The following is a 24,810-nucleotide window of genomic DNA, read 5'->3' on the forward strand; positions in this document are numbered from 1 at the left end:
GGACCCCACGGGGCAGAGTGCCCCACACCCCCCCGGCCGCTTCTGACAGCTGGGCACAGAAGCTGTGGGGCACAACCCCTGGGACATGCGACCCGCACCCGCCCGCTCCAGCCCCAGCCCCAGCCCTCTCCCATCTCTCTCTTTCCTTCTTCAGTCATTAAAGGGTTGAGGATTGTTTCACATCGCCTCTGCCAGTGGGAATTCCTGCAGTGGGAGGTGGGGGGGTTAACGCAGCCCCTGCCCCACGCATAGATCTGACCCTCCACCTCATCACCCCACTGTCTGAGGAACCCCCCATGATTGGAGACGTTTAGTGAAAACGTTAATCCCCACAGTCAGGGTAAATGAACTAGAAAGAGCTCTCAGAAATCTCTCTGCTGCCATGGAAGCCACAGACAATTCGCACAGCAGATGCCACTTCAGCCCCGCAACAGGAAAATTCTCTTTTAGCTTTGACAGCGGCACAAAATCATCTAGTACTTGCTATGCTTACCCTGCACCAAGGAGGTTCCTGTGCATTGATTCACAGCACCTCTTGTGCCGAGGTTAACAAATCTCAACAAAATCAACACAACGTCCCGTACCACTTCCAAACTTTTCTAAATGTTACATCAGATCACAATAGCTCCAGGTGGATTTTCACTTTCTGAGCTGTTTAGTTGGATACCATCTCATTATGGTACACCAGAAATCACTGGGCAACTTTACTGATTGATTTGAATACCAAGAGGGAAGGGCAATGATTAGCATATTCATGTTATTTCCTGGAAAGCATTATCATATGCAAATGTCTCTAACCCACGTGTGGATATGTTGGACGGGGGTCCTCTGGTGCATGTCGATAGTCTTCCTCACCGTGTGCGCCGGTTGAACTCCATCCTTGCGCACGCTCATTTCATCTTTGGCTGATCTTCCAAACGAACACCAGTCCCTTCTGGTACCTACTCAAGGTCCATAACCAGCACCCAGTGTTTTAATTCGGAGTCCATAACGATTCGTACAGAGATCAAGGCACACCCCACCCCAGCTCCCTGTTCCTAAGGGCCTGAGCGTGCTTGCTCTTCTCCGAGCTGCTGTCGCTCCCCCTGAAACCCCAAATCCCATTGCAACCCCCCACCCCAACACTAACCCCGGCTGGCTCCCAGCTCTTTCCTTCGGTGCCCGCAGCAGCCCCGCCCCCGGGCCGGGGTGGGGGGGGCCCGTTCGGCCGTGTGCGCAGCGGGGCTCATACCATGGGGGCCGCGGCCGGGCCCTAGGGGCCCCAGGGGCGGGGCAGGGCGGGGCAGGGCGGGGGCTGCCTCCTTGCCTCCGGTTCGCCCGCCCCCAGGCCCCCGTCTCCACCCCCGGGGGCCTGCGGGGACCCGGCGCAGCAGCCGCAGCGTGGCAGAAGCGGCAGCGGCTCTTCGAAGGAGACGCCCCGCCGGCATTGCCGGCGCCCCCCGTCGCTGGCGGGGTCCCAGTGCTGCTGCTGGCCCCGCCACCGCCGCACACCCCCGCCGGGCAGGGGTCAGTGTGGGCTGTGGGGCCGGGCAGGGAGGGAGGAAGAAGAGGCGGAGGAGGGGCCGGGGCTGGGTCGGAGGCGGGCACAGCCTTGGCGCAGGGAGAGAGGCTGCCGGAGCCTGGCGGGGCGGGGGGAGACCAATTTCTTACATGTACAGATACTACGCAAGATCCTCATCATTTTTGTATTTTTTTTGTATCTCCTACTGCCGATTTCCCAGTTTTGTTTACCTGCCGCTAATCCTATGTAGTTTAGCAGTTCCTACAAACAGAAGAAGACTTCTACAGAAACCTGATAATTTTGAACCCACTTTATGTTTCTGTTTGCTTTGAGTTGAGGCTGATACTAAACCAAACAAGGTTTTGCTTCTGAAGAGCATGGTACTGGCTATGTTGAGTCTGCTTCCCATTGGCCAAGTGTTTTCATTCATCCAGCACTTTGTATGTGTTGATGCATCTGTGATTTTCCTGTCATTCAGTGTTCTTGTCCAGTTAGGCAGAAGTGCTGTGCTACAGAAGAAGATTACATGCTTGACTTTTGCTGAAGTAATTAACATACAACTGGACCTGCCTTCTCCAGTTTAGTTTATGTATGCTAAGATAGCTTTGTAACACATACTGACCAAAACAAGGGGATGCAGGATGGCAGTACAGCTTCCTGGAGTAATTTCTGGAATGCTGTTGCTTGGGTCTCACAGTGACAGTGTTTGAAGTCCTTGTCTTTGTATTAGGATATTCAGCATAGGAGAAAAGAAAAAAAGGACATACACAGGTATTTGACTTTGGAAAGTTGTCATGCTTGCTGAGTGGTTTCTGTTTAGCACTATTTTGTGTTATCATCTTTATGCTACTGAAGTTAAAAGAAAAATGCTTAGAAAATAAGTGAGAAAGGAGGAGTGTCTTTGACTTTCACCTGCCAAGTTTCTTCTGTGAGCTTGCATGTGTGCGAGGCTCAGGATGCTGTACCAGTCAGTAGGCTTATTAGGCTTATTTCAACATTGCTCAACAGAGCCGAGACCTTGAATACGCAATTAAGGATGGACACATCTCTAACTTGAGTAGCGGAACAAGCTGTAGTAAGGTATCACATCAAAGTCTGACCCACTAGAAATGGTAGATGATACAAAAACACTCACTTAATTTTAAAGTACCTGCTCTTTAGGTCTGCTGAAGTGATTAGTCACCTTTTTGGTTTCTGTTTAACTTGATTGCTGACACAGCGTATTTTTTTGTTCAAGGTTTTTCATATCAAAGTAAATTACAAGATACAGGATGGATTTGTTTTGTGAACATCCCTTTTACTAGGCAAAACTTCACATGCTGCTGGAGTATGTCTGTTTTCACCAGAACTATGAATATGCTAGAAAGGAGCTCTTCTTAAAACTTGTAATTGAGTCAAGTCTGGAAATTAATAATGCCAGCCGAGTGCTACAAGTGCATACGATAATTACTTGTATGCTTGCTAAAAGTTGTGGAGTGGCTGGAAGCAAATAGGCACGTTGTGAGCGATCCAGACCAAGGGGCCTCACAACCGCAGCTGTTGTGAAGGACATATGCAAGGTGGAAAGAGATAAGGAAATTGGGGTTTTGAGAAACTGCCTATGTTGCAAAGAGGTAAGGAGGTTGGAATGTAAAAAAGAAGATAAAAATTTGTATAAACAAAATGTAGGTATGGCAGAGCAAGGCGTGTGAACTTTAACCTAATAGCAACCAAAGCTTTAACCTAATAGCAACCAAACATAACACGTGCGCTTTGTGCTAGTGTATAAATTGCTGTGTATCCTTTAATAAAGTGGCATTAACTTGATCACAATGATCGTGCATGTTGTGTCTGAGACTTCCGCGTCACCACGCTGCACTAAGCAATCCCTGTCTGTCTTCTTCCTTTCCCTGGGAACACACAAACACTAATCAGAGCCAGAACAGCGCTTTTAGGCTCACAGCGAGAACTTCTCACAGAAAGCGCTAGCACGTACGATCGTCGCTGTACAGCAGTCTCCCCTCCAAACTACCACTGGTACGCTAAGCAATCCAGCTCTCTCTGCTTCCTTTGCCTAGGAACACACAAACACTACGCAGAGGCTGTACAAGCTCTTTTAGGTTCCTGGCGAACTTAAACTGCTTTGTGCTTATATTGTCTGTAAATGTGACTCGAGTGATGCCCAGCAACTTGGTGAATCGTATTGTTTATCATTTACCTATTTTAGGAGGGTGGGGTATTAATCCCATATGACTTTCTGCTTTTTTACATTGGTTTATACTTGGCTTTCACTAGTGTGACATTCATCTGTAACCCTGTGGTCAGTCTGCTGTGAAAATAATCCTAACGTATTGTATATTCTGTATCCTGTAGGCAAAGAGGAAGCAATTGTTTGAAGCATGGTGACAACTGTCCGATTCTCAACAGCAGGTATGTCAGTGGGTTTTGGTGAGGCTCTGATCTAATTGGAAAATTACAAACTGGAGTCAAAATTAATAAATTCATAGGAAATCTTGAACTCGGTTGCTCAAAATATAATACTGAGGACAATACTCTGAGATCTTATTTGTACGCCTTGAAAAAGATCGTCATTACTTTTATTCCAGTAGTGACCATTTCTTTCACAGTGTTGATGAAATGTGAGTCAGTGGGATGGGATGGAAGTTCTGTATGCCTGGAAATGGATGCTGAGCGGCATCTAGGGAGGAAGGTGGAATAATCTGCAACAGTTTGGGTTTTTTCTAATAATACTCATTTTTAAATGCCAGCATAGTAATTTGCTGCTCATGGAAAGACTTTGGACAGGTAAAAGCAACAGAAATCTACAGGTAATGTGCACGCAGTAATTTATTAATTTTGGTTGTCTTGAGGATACTTTTTTGCCAGCTTTCTCAGTGTATTGAAATACGAACCTGCAGATGGGGGTATTGAAAATTGGAGGGGTGCTATACCGAAATCTAATCTAAACCTCCCAATTTTCAAGTATTCTGTACCTTACCGTCCTTCCTCCTGAATGCCCTTCTTCCAGATTATTTTGAATGCGTTCTTAGAACTATGCACTATGTTCATGTTTTTTTTCTGTAGAAAAAGAATTTGAAATAGTTCTGCAGAAATATCAGTTCCTGTTTCTTACATAAGCCATCTCTCTCAGACTAGTACTCCCATAAAAGCCTTAGCTGTTAGTAGTCGTACTGAATAAACTTCCTCTTCAGGGATGTCAATCTGTTGACATAACCACAGTTCAATACTAAGGTTTTGTATTTTTATGTTGGATGTTTTTTGAATTTTCTGAAGGTGAAAGTGGATGCCTGGGATGTGCACTACACAGGTCGTGTAGTAAGTCACCTCTGTATCAAAGAGGAGGATGTGACATGGCAGTTATCCTGACAAAGCCCCTTCTGTAACTGTTGATACCTTATTTTCTCCCAGCCATACGTGCAGCTTGCTGAAGATGATAAGGTTCGGTACGAGAATGAAATGCAGTTGTGGGAAGCAAAAATGGTCAAACTTGGATGTGAAGACCTGATACGTTCCAGAAAGCAAAGCCAGAAAAGAAAACTGCTGAAACCTGTAAACAAAGCTGAAACAGCCAAAGCTTCTTCATATGAAAACGAGGCAAAGTTAAAGTTGAAAAAATCGGAAGAATGAAATGGTTAAGTATTTTATATTTGATGCCCTTTGGTTGTCATGTCTTTGTCCTGCTGTGTTAATGCTGCAGTCTGCATTAGCACCAAAATTTGGAGAACCCATAAAGGGCCCACTGGAGAAGTAGAAAAGATGATCAAGGTAAGAGAGGATGCGGTATCTCTCAGAACTGACTGAAATAATCATTGCAGTTGTAGCCTCAACTGTACAACAGTAACTGGTTAATCAAGCTGTGAATAGTGATACTCACTGACATCAGCAGAGCTCTCCAGTAATGGTAGATAACGGCTAGCTTTTATAAGATATTTTTAATGAAAGCAAGAATATTCTGCAATGTTACCAGTCTAAATGCTGTAAATAAGAGCTGAAATCTGAGTTAATGCTGCTGTGTTTTATTCCCTCTATGGTATTGGCAGTGAAATGTTCTACATTTCAACAAAAGGCACAGGAAAGGTAAAATACTAACTTTTATTTCATGCATCTTTTTGTACGAATCAATCAGTGTATACCACTTATGTTGCATTTCACTTAAAGACCACATGAGTTTTGTGTAAACGTATCTTTACAGGACTTTTATTCCATGGCTTTGTTTGGATACATGCAAACACTTTTGCCTTCCTGTTGTCACATTTGGGACAGCCTGGAAGGAAGAGACTATGTGTGAACTGTTAGAACTTTGAGTTTGGATGTAATAAATGTAGGTATTTTGAAGAGGTGCTTGTTTTTTTCTACCGGGGTCTGTCTGACTTAGTGAAAGCCTCATAGGTATATTGGAGAGTCTATTTTTAGAAGGAAGGCAAGCTTTTTCAGCAGGCAGTGGATTTCATCCATCCCGAATGACTCACAAAAGCCAGCAAAGCTTCGTTTTACCAGTGGGAAGTGGAAAGCCAAAGAGGAGTTGCTCGCCCGTTTGTTTTATCTGTTTGTTTTCCGCTGGTTTTAAAATGTACTGCTGCTAACTGTGTCTGAGCGCACCTGGCTTTCCTCCTTCGCAGGAGAACACAGAGCTGCGTCCCGAGGGCGGAGGCTCTCGCTCCTCAGCAGGTTCCCGGCCCGTCCCTGAGGGGCAGCCGTCCGCACCCAAACCATCCTCGGAACGGCGGGGGAGCAGCGGGGAAAGCCGGGCCGGCTGCAGCCTGGCCGCCGGCGTCTGCGCAGCTCCTGCCTGCTCCAATTAATTGTGTGGGAAGCCTTCCCCCTCCCCTGCCGCCCCCTGCGCCCGCCCGCTGGAGCGGCTGGAGCCGCGGAGGGGAGCGGAGCGGAGCGGAGCGGGGCCGAGCGGCGCGGTGCGGCTGAGGGGGGGGAATCCCGCCCGCCTCCCTGAGGGCGCTGCTGCCGCCGTGCCACGCATGTGCTGGCCTCAGGCTGGCGAGGGGAGGCCGGGCAGGCTGGGGCTGCTGGAGCCGTGCGGGGCCGCCTTCGGTTCTGCCGAGCGCTGCTGCGTCCTGGGTACCCGCCGGCGGGCCTCGCCGCAGGAGATCCAGCTGCGGCTGCCCCCGTGCCTCGCTCCGTGTCCACCCCGGCCGCGCCGAGCCCCACGCCAAGGAGGAGGCGACGCGGCGGTTCCAGGTGAGGGAGGCTGCCGGCCGCCCCGCTGCTGCTGGCCTGACCGGCCGGCCCCTCCGTGCCCGCAGATCCTGGGCAAGGCCTACGCCGCCCTCAGCGAGGCGGAGCAGCGCGCCCTGTACGGTGAGCAGGGCACGGTGGAGGAGGAGGGCGAGGTGCTGAGGGGCGAGCGGGACTGGCAAGAGTACTGGCGGCTGGTCTTCAAGAAGGTAAGAGCTGGGCCGGGGCCCCGCAGGGCTCGCCTGGGCGGGGGCAGGCCCTGCAGGAAGCGGGGAGCTCCCTGCTTCGGGCTTGTGGCCGTGTCTCCCTGGCGAGCTTCAGGTAAAGCACGTGGCTTCTCTTGTTTTGCTATGTTTTGTTTTGTTTTGTTTGTTTGTTTGTTTTTTTTTTTTTTAACGCTGTCTCTGAAATCCATCTGGTGAATTAATCATGTAACTCCAGAAGTGTCACTTCTTTGCTTCAGATCACAGTGAAAGATATTGAAGACTTCGAAAAGAGCTAGAAAGATTTGGACAAAGAGCTAGCTGTTATTAAAGCAGCGTACGTGGATTTTGAGGGTGACCTGGACAGAATAATGGAGTCTGTGTTGTGCGTGGACTATACAGATGGACCAAGAACATGGAAAATTGTAGAAAAAGCCATTGCCTCTGGAGAAGTCCCATTCTACAAAGGTTTTGTAAGAGAGTCTAAGCAGAAAATGATTGCGAGAAAAAAGGCGGGTAGGTTATATCAATCCGGGACCAAAGGGAAGCATTTTTTTTATGCTAAGTTTTAATCTTCCTTGTTAGAAATAAAATGGAACTGTTCTTGAGGCAAATGTTTGCTACAGGATTTCTGGGTTACAGATCTTGCTCTGTGTCTTTGACTTTCACATTTGGACACCTGTGTTCTCACCCCTCCCCCCCCCCCCCCCCCCCCCCCCCCAAATTGTTGTGAAAGGCTTTTGAGCTGTGATAGGTTGCTGCTAATCTTTATTCCTTTGTTTTATTATTAATTCTTTATTTTATTATTATACACAATGGCTTATTACAGTTTAGCATGTCCCTGCATTTATTTACACAGCTATGAGTTGCTGGAGTTCAGTGTACGTGGTAGAAATATGTTATGCTTGCCTTCTGGTGAGTGTGAAATAACATTCTGGCCTAAATGGACCTCTTCTTCAATGTGGGGTTTTTTGAACACTTTGTAGATCTTACATGCACATCGCAGTAACCGTTCTCTAAGTTAAAGAAAATGTAATAGCTGCCAAGACAAAAAAAGTGTGGGTGGGGGGAACAGGGATAGGCATAGACATCACATTCAGCATTGTGAAACAACAAAAAACTGTCCCGCTCTACTAAAGCCAGAATGGTCTTTCTTTCACCAGTTTGTCATCTGTGGCCAAATTTGGAAATGATTTGTGTTTCCTTGCAGCTAGTTGTATACAGATTAAAAAAAAAAAAAAAAAAAAAAAAAAAAGTTTCATAACTATTATAAGACTTTGTCAAATAACTTGCAAAATACTTGTTAAAAACTAGTTTGCTATTTTAGGCAGAAAAAGAAGCTAGAGAGGCAGAAGAGACTAAAGCTGAACTGGGACTTGGTGGAGAAGATGATTTGAAAGCGCTGATTCAAGTAAGGCTTTTTCTATCTGCTGAAGAGAAGTATGTTACTGGCCTATAATTCTGTTCTCCCTGAGCCTCTTTGTAGTTTGGATCCTTGCAACTTGAGAGTTCTGAGGTTAAAACCTGACCTTAATGTTAGCTACCTATGTACTTTACTTAATAGTCAGTGTGGTATGGATTTTACTGCCTGCGTCTTTTGAAAATTAACAAAGTTATTCAAATATCCTTATGGCATGCACAATCAAAATATTTAACTTCTAGTTTTAGGTAGGTAGACAGGGAGTATTAATGATTCTTTCCCTGAGGGATTCCATCAGGATGCAGAAGCTGATAGGTCTTACTGTTTTGTATCTTGAGGGCCGAGGAAAGAAACATAGTTTACATTCTGCTTTTTGGAATGTTTTCTGTTTCTCATCATCCAGTGGGCTTCCTAGAACCTTAATGCTTAATCATTCCTCAAACTGTAGTAGAGTTTTGGGTCTAAACTTGGAAATTGTTTTGCTTTTCCTAGGCTTATGTTGGGAATTTTTATAGCCACTTTACTTCCATCTCGATACTTCAGGAGAAATTAGGTATAGAGCCTAGAGTACACAAGTAGAATTTTGCTTGATAGTACTATACTTTGTATTGTATTATATTTGTATAGTATTATACTGCTTGCATTCCCTGTTTAATATATTCCAATATTTTATGTAGCTGTCATACTATCAACTTCAATAGAATAATCTGTACTAGGAAGTAGTAAAAGTTTTGGGTCGGTTTTCTTTTTTAATTTCCTTTCCCCCAGAGCAGAAGTAAAGATCGAAAAAGGGAAATGGATGACTTTTTGGCCCAACTGGAATCAAAATACAGGAAAAATGCTAAAAAAGGAGAAAAGACGACTGCAGCCAAGAAAGGAAAGAAATAAAGAACTGTGTAGGCTGAGATAGCAGGTATCATTTTGTACGGGATCACGTGGATTTGGGAGAATTTCAGAGTTTTTCTGGGCTACTGTTTCAGAGTGTGTGCATCAGTTTGCTGTGACTGGGAGGTAGGATACAGAATGCATCATGAACAAGACAAAGCATTCTGGTGCTACTCTTTAAAAATCCTTTGGGTGTTCTTCGGTTAAGATCAAACAGATTCCTGAGTAAAAGTTGTTACAGTAAGGAAGCAGTGTGAGGTTTGGGACCATGGTGCGTTTATTAAACTTCTTTGGAAGCACCTTCCTTCCAAACACCTAATAGATATTGGTACAGTTGATGGTAAAACGGTGTAACCCCTCACCTTTGAGAGTCTTCAGTGGCGATTCCTGCGGTTTCTGAGTTGGAAACCTTATCTTTTTGCTAGTCACATGTTTCTTATGTAACAAACCTTCTGCTGTTTGTTAAAAGTCCTTGAACTTCATCTCAACAGGTATTTTCAGTGGTTTTCTAAAGATACTTTGGAATATTGCAGATTTAATAGAGGAAAAGTTTTCATAGAATTCTGTGCTAAGTTGCTTCCCCAGCCCTCTCTAGGTTTTCTATGTAGCTGTTCAAAACAGTGTCGACTCTTCTGACTGATTGAAGTCAAGTAAATACTACACACTTGTATAACAGCTGTAACTATGGCTGCATTGTTAACTGCGATGTCAGTGCTGGTGATGCCATGTTCCATGAAAGGGCCAGCTCGTGTTTGGCCTTGGATTGCCTGTGGCAGATGCCTTAGGAAGAAGACTGCAGCATGTATGTCACTGTGCAGGAATCCTCTGACACACTGAGGTGAGGCAATAGCTGAAAAATCCACAGGAGAGAGTCAGTTCAGTGCATTTCTAGGGTTTGTGATGTCCCGTGACAAGGAGTTCCAAAGCTCAGAAATGCATTGCTTGTTATTTCAATAGCATCACAGTCAAGTCTGCTGTAGGGTGGTAGCGATTATCTACTTCACTATATTTGTCAACCCTTCTGTTATTTCAGAAGTGAATTCCTTAAGTAGGATCTGCAAATACTTGAAAGGTTTATGCTTCAGCTGTTTTTAAACCACCTGACAATGTGTGGGAGTATGAAATTGAAGGGTAATTAACTAGTTTTCAACTCTGTCACAAAGGGATGAGGCAGGCTTTATTTTGTGGATCATTTTTCAGAGGCTTATGAGCGACAAGGGGAACACTTCCTTTTGAGCTGAAAGTCCTCACTGCTTCAGTGATAGCATTCAGGAGCTGGCTATTTAATAGAGCTTCCCAGGGGGAAGCTAGAGGTAGATAGTAACTATTCCCTTACGTGGATTTTTTCAAAAATTATCCTGATTCTGAGAGTACAGCATATCTCTGTGTGGCACAACACATGGACAGTAACCCTAACACCTAACCCTAACCCTAACTCTAAACCTAAACCTAACCCTAACCCAAACCTAACTCTAAACCTAAACCTAACCCTAATCCTAAGCCTCACCCTAACCTAAACCTAAACCTAAAACTAAACCTAAGAGTAACCCTAACAGAAACCCTAAAATTAAGCCTAGCCCTAACCCTAACACTAACCCTAACACAAAACCTAACCCTAAACATAACCCTAACCCTCAACCCTAAACCTTACCTTAACCCTAACCCTAACCCTAACCCTAACCTAACCCTAACCCTAAACCTAGCCCTAAACCTAAACATAAACCTAACCCTAACACAAACCCTAAACCTAACCCTAAACCTAACCCTAACCCGAACCCTAACCCTAACCCTAAGCTAAGGCTAACACTAAACCCAAGCCAAACACTAAATTTAACCGTAAACCTAACCATAAACCTAACCCTAACCCTAACCCTTAAAGCTAACCCTAACCCTAACAGTAAAGCTAACCTTAACCCAACTCTAACTCTAAACCTAAACCTAAAACTACCCCTAAACCTAACTATAACCCTAACCCTAACATAAACCTAAACCTAAACCTAACCCTAAGAGTAACAATAACCAAAAACTAAAATTCACCCTAACCATAACCCTAACACTAACCATAACAAAAAACCTAACCCTAATCCTAACCCTAACCCTAACCCTAAAGCTAACCCTAAACCTAACCCTAAAGCTAACCCTAACCCTAACCGTAACCCTAACCATAACCCTAAACTTCACCCTAAACCTAACCCTAACCCTAACAGTAACACTAACCCTAACCCTAACCCTAACAGTGACACTAACCCTAACCCTAACCCTAGCATAAACCTAACCCTAACCCTAAACCTAAACCTAACCTAACCCTAACGCTAACCCTAAACCTAAACCTTACCCTAACCCTAACCCTAAAGCTAACCCGAACCCAACCGTAACCCTAACCCTAACCACAACACTAACCCTATAACTAACCCTAAACCCTAATCCTAATCCTAAAATTAACCCTAACCCTAACCCTAATCACAACACTAACCCAAACTTAACACTAACCCTACAACTAAACCTAACCCTAATACTAACCTAACCTTAACCCTAAACCTAACCCTAAGAGTAACCCTAATCCAAACCCTAAACCTAATCCTAACCCTAACCCTAACCTAACCGTAACCCTAACCCTAACACTAAACCTAACCCTAGCACTAACCCTAACGTTAACCCTAACAATAACCCTAACCTAACCCTAAACCTAAACCTAACCCTAACCCTAACACTAACCCTAACCTAACCCTAACCCTAAACCTAACCCTAACAGTAACCATAACCCAAAACCTAAACTTAAGCCTAACCCTAACCCTAACACCAACCCTAACACAAACACTAACCCTAACACTAAACCGAACCCTAACCCAAACCCAAACCTAACCCTAACCCTAACCTAACCCTAACCTAAAAACCCTAACCCTAAACCTAACGTTAACCATAAACCTAACCCTAAATCTAACCCTAAACTTAACCCTAACCCTAACCCAAACCCTAAACCCAACCCTAACCCTAAACCTAACACTGACATTAACCTAACCCTAACACTAAACCTAACCCTAACCCTTACTCTAACTCTAAAACTAGCCCTAACCCTAACTTTAACCCTAACCCTAACCCTAACCCTAACCCTAACCCTAACCCTAACCCTAACCCTAACCCTAACCCTAACCCTAACCCTAACCCTAAACCTTACCGTAACCCTAAACCTAACAGTAACACTAACCCTAACCCTAATCCTTAGACCTAAACCTAAATCTAACCCTAAACCTAACCCTAACCTAAACCTAACCCTAAACCTTACCCTAACCCTAACCCTAACCCTAATCCTGAACCTAACCCTAACCCCTAACCCTAACCCTAACACTAACCCCAACCCTAAACCTAACCCTAACCCAACCCTTACACTAACCCTACAACTAAACCTATACCCTAAACCTAACACTAGCACTAACCCTAACACTAACCCTAAAACCTAAACCTAACGCTAACCCTAAACCCAACCCTAAACCTAACCCTAACCTTAACCGTAACCCTAAACCTAAACCTAACGTCTAAACCTAAACCTAAACCTAACCCTTACCCTAACCTAACCCTAAACCTAAACCTAACCCTAACCCTAACCCTAACATTAACCCTAAACCTAACCCTAACTCTAAACCCTAACTCTAACCCTAACCCTAACGCAACCCTATTCATAAGCCTAACCCTAACCCTAACCCTAACCCAAACTCTAAACGTAACGTTAACCCTAACTCTAACCCTAAGCCTAAACCTAACCTAACGCTAAAACTAACTCAAACCCTAACCCTATCCCTAACCCTAAACCATGACCCTAATCGTAAAACTAAACATAACCTTAACCCTAATACTAACCTTAATGGCTAACCCTAACCAAAACCCTAACCCTAACCCTAACACTAACAAATAAAACTAACCCTAACCCTAAACCTAACCCTAACCCAAACCCTAACTCTAACCCTAACCTAAATGCTAAACCTAACCCTAATCCTAACCCTAACACAAACCGAAAACCTAACCCTAACCCCTAAACCTAACCCTAACCCTAAGCCAACCCTAACAATAACCCTAACCCTAAACCTAAACTAACCCTATCCCAAAACCTAACCTTAACATTAACCCTAACCCAAACCCTAAAATTAACACTAACACTTACACTAACCCTAACACAAACCCTAACCCTAACACAAATCCTAACCCTAACATTAAAACTAACCCTAACATAAACCCTAACCCTACACCGTATGCCTAACCCTAACCGAATACTAACCTTAACGCTAAACCTAATCTTAACCCTAACCCTAACCCTAACCCTAACCCTAATCCTAACCTTATCCCTAAATCTAAACCTAACTCTAAACTTAACACTAACCCTAGCCCTAACCCTAACCCTAACTCTAACTCTAAACCTAACCCTAAACCAACCCTAACTATAAACCTAAACCTAACCTTAACCCTAAGCCTCACCCTAACCTAAACCTAACACTAAAACTAACCCTAAGAGTAACCCTAAAACAAACCCTAAAATTAAGCCTAGCCCTAACCTAACACTAACCCTAACACAAACCCTAAACCTAAACCTAACTATAACCCTAAACCTAAACCTTACCTTAACCCTAACCCTAACCCTAATCCTTACCGCTAACCCTAAGCCAAATCCTAACTCTAACCCTAACCCTAACCCTTACCGCTAACTCTAAACCTAATCCTAACCCTAACCCAACCCTAACCCTAACCCTAACCTAACCCTAACACTAACCCTAACCCTAACCCTAACGCAACCCTAAACCTAACCCTAACCCTAACCCTAATCCTAACCCTAACCCAAAGTCTAACCCTAACCCTAACCCTTACCCTAACCCTAACCCTAAACCTAAACCTAAGCCTAACCCTAGCCCTAACCCAACGCTAACACTAACCCTACCACTAACACTAACCCTAAACCTAACCCTAACACTACCACTAACTTAACCGAACCCTAAACCTAACCCTAACACTAAACCTAACCCTATCCCTATCCCTAACCTTAACCCTAACCTAACCCTAACCCTAAACCTAACCCTAAAAGTAACCCTAAACCAAACCCTAAAATTAAGCCTAACTCTAACCCTAACCCTAACCCAAACCCTAACACTAACCCTAACCCTAACACTAACCCCAACACTAACCCTAACCCTAACCCTAACACTAACCCTAACCTTAACCTAACCCTAACCTTAAACCTAACCCTAACAGTAACCCTAATCCAAAACCTAAAATTAACCCTAATCCTAACGTAAACCCTAACCCTAACCCTAAAACCTCAGCCTAACCCTAAACCTAACCCTAACACTAAGTCTAACCCTAACCCTAACACTAACCCTAAGCCATCCCTCACCCTAACCCTAACCTTAACCCTAACCCTAACCTTAAACCTAACCCTAAACCCTTACCCTAAACCTAACCCTAACCCTAACCCAACCCTAACCCTAACCCTTACCCTAACCCTAACCCTAACCTAACCCTAAACCTAAACCTAAACCTAACCCTAACCCTTATCTTAACCCTAAACCTAACCCTAACTCTAACCCTAAACCTAAACCTAATCCAAACCCTAAACCTAACCGTAACCATAACCCTAAACCTAATCTAACTCTATCCCTAAACCTAACACTAAACTTAACCCTAACCCTAACCCAAAACCTAACCCTGACCCTAAACCTAACCCTAACCCTAAAACTAACACTAACTCATGACCCTAACCCTAACCCTAATCCTAACCCTAATGCCTAACCCTAATCTTAACCCTAACCCTATACTAACCCTAACCCTAACCCTAACCCTAAACCTAAACCTAACCCTAACCCAAACCCTAACCCTAACCCTAACCTAACCTTAACCCTAACCCTAAACCGAACCCTAACTCTTACCCTAACCTAACCCTAAACCTAACCCTAACCGGAACCCTAACATAAACCCAAACCCTAATCCTAACCCCTAACCCTAACCCTAACTCTAACCCTAACACAAACCCTAACCATAACCTAACCGTAACCCTAACACTTACACAAACCCTAACCCCAACACTAACCCTAACACTAATGTTGGAGAATGGCTCAGAGACAAGGGTCCTGAGCCCACCGAGCAATTGTATGATCAGAGCCTGCTCTAGCTGCTGATGCTGAGCCTCACTAGGGTTTGCCTGCAGCTGCTCGCAGCTGCTGATACATGAAGAATGTCAAGGACGCTTCAGCCCTGTGTACCGTGGTGTGTCGAAAACAGGTTAAGGGGAATTAGGAATAGTGTTCTGAGAAACCTAGTGTTATGATAACGGTGGTCTGAGAAACATTGTGTTACGGTACTGTTGTGTATCGAAAACAAGTCAACAGGAATCAGAAATAGTAGCATGAGAAACTTAGTGTTATGAGAAGCTTGTGCTGTAAGCTAACTGCAAGTAGGTGGACCGTGCGAATACGACCTTTAGAGCTTAAGCCAATCAGCTAGTGACTAGTAGGCATAATAATTATCATTGTCTGTATAAATATATGTACCCTGGACCAATAAACACACACGTTGATTGATGCTCTATCACCCACACTGAACCCGTCTCGGCGTGTCGTTCGTCCGCGGCTCCGCACCTGTCTAGCTGCTTCCTTTCACTGGGAACACACAAATCTTCAGCAGAGCCAGAATAGCACTTTTAGCCCCAAAGTGAAACCTCTCCCAGAAAGCACCCACTACATAGACGATCGTTGCTGTACAGCCCTGTTTCCTCCAAACTACCATGCTGCACATAGCAATCCCTGTCTAGCTGCTTCCTTTCACTGGGATCACATAAATCTTCAGCAGAGCCAGAATAGCACTTTTAGCCCCAAGGTGAAACTTCTCACAGAAAGCACCTGCATGGACGATCGTCGCTGTACAGCCCTGTTTCCTCCAAACTACCATGCTGCACATAGCAATCCCTGTCTGTTGGAGAATGGCTCAGAGACAAGGGTCCTGTGCCTTTAGCCAGTAGATTGTTAGCCTGCATGCCTGAGTTGTGCCTTGTCATGTATTAAGAAAATCTTTGAACGAACGTTAGCGCAGGCTCTGCTCATACAAAAAGAAAAAGGGGGAATTGTTGGAGAATGGCTCAGAGACAAGGGTCCTGAGCCCACCGAGCAATTGTATGATCAGAGCCTGCTCTAGCTGCTGATGCTGAGCCTCACTAGGGTTTGCCTGCAGCTGCTCGCAGATGCTGATACATGAGGAATGTCAAGGACTCTTCAGCCCTGTGTACCGTGGTGTGTCGAAAGCAGGTTAAGGGGAATTAGGAATAGTGTTCTGAGAAACCTAGTGTTATGATAACGGTGGTCTGAGAAACATTGTGTTATGGTACTGTCGTGTATCGAAAACAAGTCAACAGGAATCAGAAATAGTAGCATGAGAAACTTAGTATTATGAGAAGCTTGTGCTGTAAGCTAACTGCAAGTAGGTGGACCGTGCGAATACGACCTTTAGAGCTTAAGCCAATCAGCTAGTGACTAGTAGGCATAATAATTATCATTGTCTGTATAAATATATGTACCCTGGACCAATAAAGACACAAGTTGATTGATGCTCTATCACCCACACTGAACCCGTCTCGGTGTGTCGTTCGTCCGCGGCTCCGCAAGATGCTGCCCGGACAGGGACCTGCATAGAAGAAGAACACGGACGGAGCGGCGGACCCGGAGAAACAGCAACGACCAAGGAATTCGAGAACGGACCCAGAGAAACACCAAATACAGCAGCTTTCAGGGTCCACGAGCTGAGACGGAGAGGTGCCGGCCCCGGCAGCCCCGGGGGAGTACGCGGAGAGAAGCCGGCTGGACCGGCCCCGAGAAACGGAGGCGGAGCAGCCCCGAGAGTGGAGGTGACCAGCCCCGCAGAGCAGAGGCAGACCGGCCCCGCAGAACGGAGGTGACCGGCCCTGGAGAGCGGAGGCGGAGCGGCCCCGAGACCAAAAGTGAGTGGCCCCACAAACGGAAGCAGAAAGACACCGGAGCTGACGTGGTAAGGAGCTGACTGCAGCAGCCCCGGGGGTGGACGCGAAGGGACGCCAGAGGTGGACACTGAGCGGCCCCGGGGGCAGACGGGAGGGGGCGCTGGAGGCGAGCGCAGGGTGGCCCCGGAAGTGGAAGCGGGGAGGCGCCGGAACTGACGCAGAGGGGCGACGGAAGCTGACGCAGAAAGGTGCTGCATACAGTGGCGGCAGAAACAAACGCTGGGAAATATCAGAGACAGCAGCGCCTAGCCGAATCAAGAACGATCGGACAGTGGGCCTCCGACAGGTCGTTCCGAGGACCTGAACCGAGATAGAGGGTCGCTCTCTGCAAGGGCTGCTGGCAAGAGCTGCACCTGGTGCCTTAGTCACGGAGCATCAGCAACATAACAAAGGGGGTAATTTTTAGTGCCTTAAACAGGGAGCACAGGCCGGCGGGAGTATTTTTAGTGCCTTAAACAGGGAGCACAGGCCGGCGGGAGTATTTTTAGTGCCTTAAACAGGGAGCACAAGCCGGCGGGAGTATTTTTAGTGCCTTAAACAGGGAGCACAAGCCGGCGGGAGTATTTTTTAGTGCCTTAAACAGGGAGCACAGGCCGGCGGGAGTATTTTTAGTGCCTTAAACAGGGAGCACAGGCCGGCGGGAGTATTTTTTAGTGCCTTAAACAGGGAGCACAGGCTGGAGGGAGTATTTTTTAGTGCCTTAAACAGGGAACACAGGCCGGCGGGAGTATTTTTAGTGCCTTAAACAGGGAGCACAGGCTGGCGGGAGTATTTTTTAGTGCCTTAAACAGGGAGCACAAGCCGGCGGGAGTATTTTTAGTGCCTTAAACAGGGAGCACAGGCTGGCGGGAGTATTTTTTAGTGCCTTAAACAGGGAGCACAAGCCGGCGGGAGTATTTTTAGTGCCTTAAACAGGGAACACAGGCCGGCGGGAGTATTTTTAGTGCCTTAAACAGGGAGCACAGGCTGGCGGGAGTATTTTTTAGTGCCTTAAACAGGGAGCACAAGCCGGCGGGAGTATTTTTAGTGCCTTAAACAGGGAGCACAGGCTGGCGGGAGTATTTTTTAGTGCCTTAAACAGGGAGCACAAGCCGGCGGGAGTATTTTTAGTGCCTTAAACAGGGAGCACAGGCCGGCGGGAGTATTTTTAGTGCCTTAAACAGGGAGCACAGGCCAGCGGGAGTATTTTTTAGTGCCTTAAACAGGGAACACAGGCCGGCGGGAGTATTTTTTAGTGCCTTAAACAGGGAGCACAAGCCGGCGGGAGTATTTTTAGTGCCTTAAACAGGGAGCACAAGCCGGCGGGGGTATTTTTTAGTGCCTTAAACAGGGAGCACAAGCCGGTGGGAGTATTTTTTAGTGCCTTAAACAGGGAGCACAGGCCGGTGGGAGTATTTTTAGTGCCTTAAACAGGGAGCACAAGCCGGCGGGAGTATTTTTTAGTGCCTTAAACAGGGAGCAAAGGGCCGACGGTGCCTTAATCAGGGGTGGGTCAGCAGTAACGGAACTGTGCCTTATCCAGGGAGCACAGGACCGGAGGTGCCTTAACCAAGGAGCACCAAGTTGACGAGATGGAACAAGAGGTAGCCCTGGATTTATTACAGCGCTTTTTAGAAAAGTGGGGAGTGGATTGCATAAAATCACTTGCGGGTTTAGTAGCATTAGGATGGGTCAAAGGATGTTTTCAGGATCCTAATTCTCTTTTTGATGTCAAGGAGTGGAGACGATTAGGTGATGTTTTGTGGGATATGGCAATTGATGAGGATAAAGCTGCAAGGAAAATGATGAAACCATGGCGGGAGGTGGTGAATAATAGTGGGCGGTATCAGCTTGAAAAGAACCTTGCAGCTGTGGCAACTGCAAAGTTGGGGGGGGAAAGTTCCACTGTTACCCCAGATAGTGAGGCATCCGGATCTATGCTTTTTGACAGTGATCGTATTCCTGTACCATCAACAGGAGGGCCAGTTACAGTTAATGTGAATAGGGAAAGTCTGGAGGCCAGCCCCACCCCCAGTATCTTTACAGTCATACCCCCCCCCACCCCCCCCTACCTCGGAGGCGGAGGGGTGGAGGGACGATGGCCCCTCGCTAATATTTAGCCAACAGGAGTGGCGCGCAGTAGGTGATTTATTGTGGGACGAGACCTATCACTGGAGGCAATAAAGGCAGTGAAGCACGACAGCACGGGGTGGTCTGGCGAATGATCGTAAAAGCTCTGGGGAAGATGCAAGCAGAAAAGAAAGTAGCTGATGCTGCTATTGAGGCTATCGGCGCTGTACCATCCCCACTGGTACCTGCCGAAACCACTTGTCCGTCACGATTAGCCACCTTCTTCGGGTGTAATCAACAGCTCTGCTCTATTAAGGACATGTCACCAAGTATTCCTGTTTGCTCCACCGCGCAAGAAGCGGCAGAGAAATCACGCAGCGCGGGGGTACCGGGTGGAGCGGCGTGCCACCATAAACTCTGCCCACCCCCCCACCCTTCGGATGGTTCCGCCCCTGACGGCGCGTCAAGCGTCTGAGTCGGAGAGAAAAGCAGCGGTTCTGTCCGAATTAAAGCACCAGGGTCACACACCGGTAATGGACAGTGACAAAGTCCAAGAACTTGAAAGAAAATTACAGAAGTTAAGCTACAGGACAGAACTCTGCATTTACAATTACAAGAAAAGGAAGCGCTGCCGGCAGCCCCCACCAGACCCACTCCCATCACCTTTATCAGAACCAGCTCCGCTTTTAGCTCAGTCCCGATGGAGTGGGGTGATTCATCATACCTTGTTAAAAGTGGACAGGCATGCTGCTGGAGCGTTGGCCTGCCCGGTAGTGACAACAAATGGGGGACACCTGGGAACTCAAGATCACAAGATTCTCCTCGGGGGGTCTGGAGACTCCTTACGAACTTTACAACCCTGAACTGTCATTTGGGTGTTTCAACATCAACACTGGTATCAAAAACTTGTTCATGTGGTATCAGGTTCATTGTATGGTGTTTCAACATCAACACTGCTATCAAGAACTTGTTCACGTAGTATCAGATTCATTGTATGTTGTGGGTTCGTTGCAATGTTTAGAACATAGCATGGTGAAACCTGTATTACATTCTGTATTGCATACTCTGTTGTTACAATTGCTGACACTTTTAAAACTGTAAGGATGGTTTTCCTGCTACATAAGACTGCATAAGATTGGAACATGGACTGACAGAACGGTTACGAGACTTGGGAATTTGGAAAATGGACTGATGATGGTTTTAAATCTACAAAACTTGGAAATTACTGGGTGGCTGAAAGCTTTGTTGATACATGGACTGGCAATGCTGACTGTCATTATGATAGTCATGATGGTATTAGGGTCTGTGTGGAAATGCTTTATGAATGCTATGATTCAAACGTCAAAAGGAGTCTGGATTGTCCAAAAAGAAAAAGGGGGAAAAACCTGGAATTTTTGGGGGAGATCAGGGTTATGCACTGATACTACAGGGTTTGGACAATCGAGGCTGGGTCTCTGATCAGAAAACTGCCACATGGTAATCCTGCCCTTGAGGTCACCTGGAAGGGCAAGAAGAAGGAAGTCAATCTAGTGCTTCCTTCCTGTTATAATGCCTGGATACACTAACCACAAAGTAGATTTAGTTTTTTCACGTGTACTAAAGATGTAGACCTATCAGAGCACTTCCGGGTGCGTGATAAGTGCCTTTAGCCAACACATTGTAAGCTTCCATGCTTAAGTTGTGCCTTCCAATGTATGAAGAAAATTTTTGAACGAACGTTAGGGCAGATTCTGCTCCTACAAAAAGAAAAAGGGGGAATTATTGGAGAATGGCTCAGAGACAAGGGTCCTGTGCCTTTAGCCAGTAGATTGTAAGCCTGCATGCCTAAGTTGTGCCTTGTCATGTATTAAGAAAATCTTTGAATGAAAGTTGGCGCAGGCTCTGCTCATACAAAAAGAAAAAGGGGAAATTGTTGGAGAATGGCTCAGAGACAAGGGTCCTGAGCCCACCGAGCAATTGTATGATCAGAGCCTGCTCTAGCTGCTGATGCTGAGCCTCACTAGGGTTTGCCTGCAGCTGCTCGCAGCTGCTGATACATGAAGAATGTCAAGGACGCTTCAGCCCTGTGTACCGTGGTGTGTCAAAAGCAGGATAAGGGGAATTAGGAATAGTGGTCTGAGAAACTTACTGTTATGATAACGGTGGTCTGAGAAACATTGTGTTACGGTACTGTCGTGTATGGAAAACAAGTCAACAGGAATCAGAAATAGTAGCATGAGAAACTTAGTATTATGAGAAGCTTGTGCTGTAAGCTAACTGCAAGTAGGTGGACCGTGCGAATACGACCTTTAGAGCTTAAGCCAATCAGCTAGTGACTAGTAGGCATAATAATTATCATTGTCTGTATAAATATATGTACCCTGGACCAATAAACACACACGTTGATTGATGCTCTATCACCCACACTGAACCCGTCTCGACGTGTCGATCGTCCGCGGCTCCGCACCCTAACCCTAACCCTAACCCTAACCCTAACCCTAACCCTAACCCTAACCCTAACCCTAACCCTAACCCTAACCCTAACCCTAACCCTAACCCTAACCCTAACCCTAACCCTAACCCTAACCCTAACCCTAACCCTAACCTAAACCTAACCTTATCCCTAAATCTAAACCTAACTCTAACCCTAACATTAACCCTAACCCTAACCCTAACATTAACCCTAACCCTAAACCTAACCCTAAACCTAATCCTAAACCCTTACCCTAATCATAACCCTAACCCCAACACAACCCTAAACCTAAACCTAACCCTAACCCTAACACAACCCTAACCATAACCCTAACCCTAAACCTAACCCTAACCCTAACCCAAGCCTAAACCTAACCTTAACCCTAACCCTTACCCTAACCCTAAACATAACCTAACCCTAAACTTAAACCTAACCCTAACCCTCACCCTAACGCTAACCCTAACCATAACATAACCCTAAACCTAACCCTAAGACTAAACCTAACCTTAAACCTAAACCTAATCCTAAACCTCACACTAACACTTACCCTATAAGCAAAACATAAAATTAACCCTAACCCTAACCATAACACTAACAAAAACACAAAACCTAACCTTAACCCTAAATCTAACCCTTACCCTAAACCTAACCCTAACCCTAACCCTAACACTAACCCTAACCCTAACCCTAACCCTAACCCTAACCCTGACCCTAAACCTAACCCTAAACCTAACCCTAAGCCTAACCCTAACATTAACCCTGAACCTAATCCTAAACCTAAACGTAACTCTAACCCTAACCGTAATCCTAACACTAACCCCTAACCCTAACCCTAACCCTAACCCTAACACTAAACCTAACCCTAACCCTAAGCCTAACCCTAACCCTAACACTAACCCTAACCTAAACCTAACCTTAACCGTAACCGTAACCCTAAGCTTAACGGTAAACCTAACTCTAATCCTAACCGTTACCCTAACCCTAACCCTACCAGTAACACTAACCCTAACCCTAACCCTAGCCTTCAATCAACCTTAACCCTAACCTTAACCCTAACCTAACCCTAACCCTAATCCTAAACCTAAACCTAACCCTAACATTAACCCTAACCCAATTCTAAACCTAACCCTAACCCTAACCCTAATCCTAATCCTAGCCCTAACACCTAACCCTAAACCTAACCATAAACCTAACCTTAACCCTAACACTAATCCTAACACTAACACTGACACAAACCCTAAGTCTAACCGTAACCCTAACCATAACCCTAACACTAACCCTAACCCTAACCTAACCCTAACATTAAACACTAACCATAACCCCAACCTTAATTCTAATCATAACCCTAATGCTAACACTTATCCTAACCCTAACCCTAGCAGTAACACTAACCCTAAACCTAACCCTAGACCTAAACCTAACCCTAAGCCTAACCTTAACCCTAACCTAACCCAAAACCTAATCCTAACACTAACCCTAACCTCTAACCCTAACCCTAACTCTAACCCTAAATCTAACCCTAACCCTTACCCTAATCCAACCCTAACCCTAATCATACCACTAATCATAACCCTAACCCTAACCCTAACCCTAAACTAACCCTAACCCTAAAACTAACCCTAACAGTAACCCTAATCCAAACCCTAAACCTAATCCTAACCCTAACCCTAACACTATTCCTAACACTAACACTGACACAAACCCTAACCCTAACCCTAACACTTACCATAACCATTAACCATAACCCTAATCCTAACCCTAACCCTAACCCTAACCCTAACCCTAACCCTTACCCTACCAGTAACACTAACCCTAACCCTAACCGTAAACCTAAACCTAACCCTAAACCTAACACTAACCCTAACCCAAACCTAACCCTAACACTAACCCTAAACCGAAAACTAACCCTAACCCTAATCCTTAACCCTAATATGAACCCTAACCCTAACCTTAACCCTAACCCTAACCATAACCCAACTTTAACCCAGAATTTACCACTAATCCTATCCCTAACCCTAACCCTAACCCTAACCTAACTCTAACCCTAAACATATCCGAAACACTAACCCTAACCCTAACACCTAAACACAACCCTAAATCTATCCCTAACCCTAACCCTAACCCAACCCTAACTCTAAACCTAAACCTAACCATTACCCTAAGCATCACCCTAACCTAAACCTAACCCGAAAACTGACCCTAAGAGTAACCGTAACCCAAACCCAATATTAAGCCTAACCCTAACACTAACTCTAACACAAACCCTAACCCTAAACCTAACTTCAAACCTAAACTTAAATGTACCTTAACAGTAACCCTACACCCTAACCCTAATCCTAACCCTAACCCTAACACTAACCCTAACCCTAACCCTAATCCTAACCCTAACCCTAACACTACCGCTAACCCTAACCTAACCCTAACGCTAACACTAACAATTACACTAACCCTAACCCTAACCCTAAAACCTAACCATAACGCTAACCCTCAACCTAAAACTAACTCTAAACTAACCCTAACACTACCCTTAACCTAAACCTAACCCTAAATCTAACACTAACATTAACCGTAAAACAAACACTAATATAAACCCTACACCTAACACTAACACTGGTCCTTACACAAACCCTAATCCTAACCCTAACCCTAACCCCAACCCTAACCTAACGATAACCCTATAAGTAACCATAACCCTAACCTTAAACCTAAACCGAACATTAATCCTAACCCTTACCCTAACCATAACCCTACCAGTAAAACTAACCCTAACCCTAACCCTAGCCCTAAACCTAACCCTAACACTAAACTTAAGCCTAAGCCTAACCCTAACCCTAACCCTAACCCTAACCCAACCCTAAAACTAAATCTAACCCTAACCCTAACACTAACCCCAACCTAACCCAAACCCTATAACCTAACAATAACCCTAAACTTAACCCTAAACCTAACCCTAAACCTAACACTTTTTCTAACTCTGACCTAAACAGTAACATTAATCCGAACCCTAATCCTAGTCCTAAACCTAACGGAAACCCTAAATATAACCCTAACCCTAACACTAATCTTAAACCTAACCCTAACAGTAACCCTAATACAAACCCT

The 24,810-nt window shown here is 45.5% G+C and overlaps 1 protein-coding gene across 1 annotated transcript in view; it reads left to right on the forward strand.

Annotated features, from left to right (window-relative positions):
- Window positions 1-5,276: 5,276 nt before the first annotated feature.
- LOC122154362 (dnaJ homolog subfamily C member 9-like) overlaps window positions 5,277-24,810 on the forward strand; it is a 146,253-nt gene continuing 126,719 nt past the window's right edge. Inside the window, exons 1-4 of the mRNA XM_042802316.1 lie at window positions 5,277-5,281; window positions 6,601-6,694; window positions 6,760-6,900; window positions 8,222-8,305. Coding sequence (XP_042658250.1) covers window positions 5,277-5,281; window positions 6,601-6,694; window positions 6,760-6,900; window positions 8,222-8,305 — 324 coding nt within the window. The remainder of the gene's footprint in view (window positions 5,282-6,600; window positions 6,695-6,759; window positions 6,901-8,221; window positions 8,306-24,810) is intronic.

Source organism: Tyto alba, unplaced genomic scaffold (assembly GCF_018691265.1).
Source record: "Tyto alba isolate M040663 unplaced genomic scaffold, T.alba_DEE_v4.0 Super-Scaffold_39, whole genome shotgun sequence".
In the NCBI taxonomy this organism is placed as follows: Eukaryota; Metazoa; Chordata; class Aves; order Strigiformes; family Tytonidae; genus Tyto; species Tyto alba.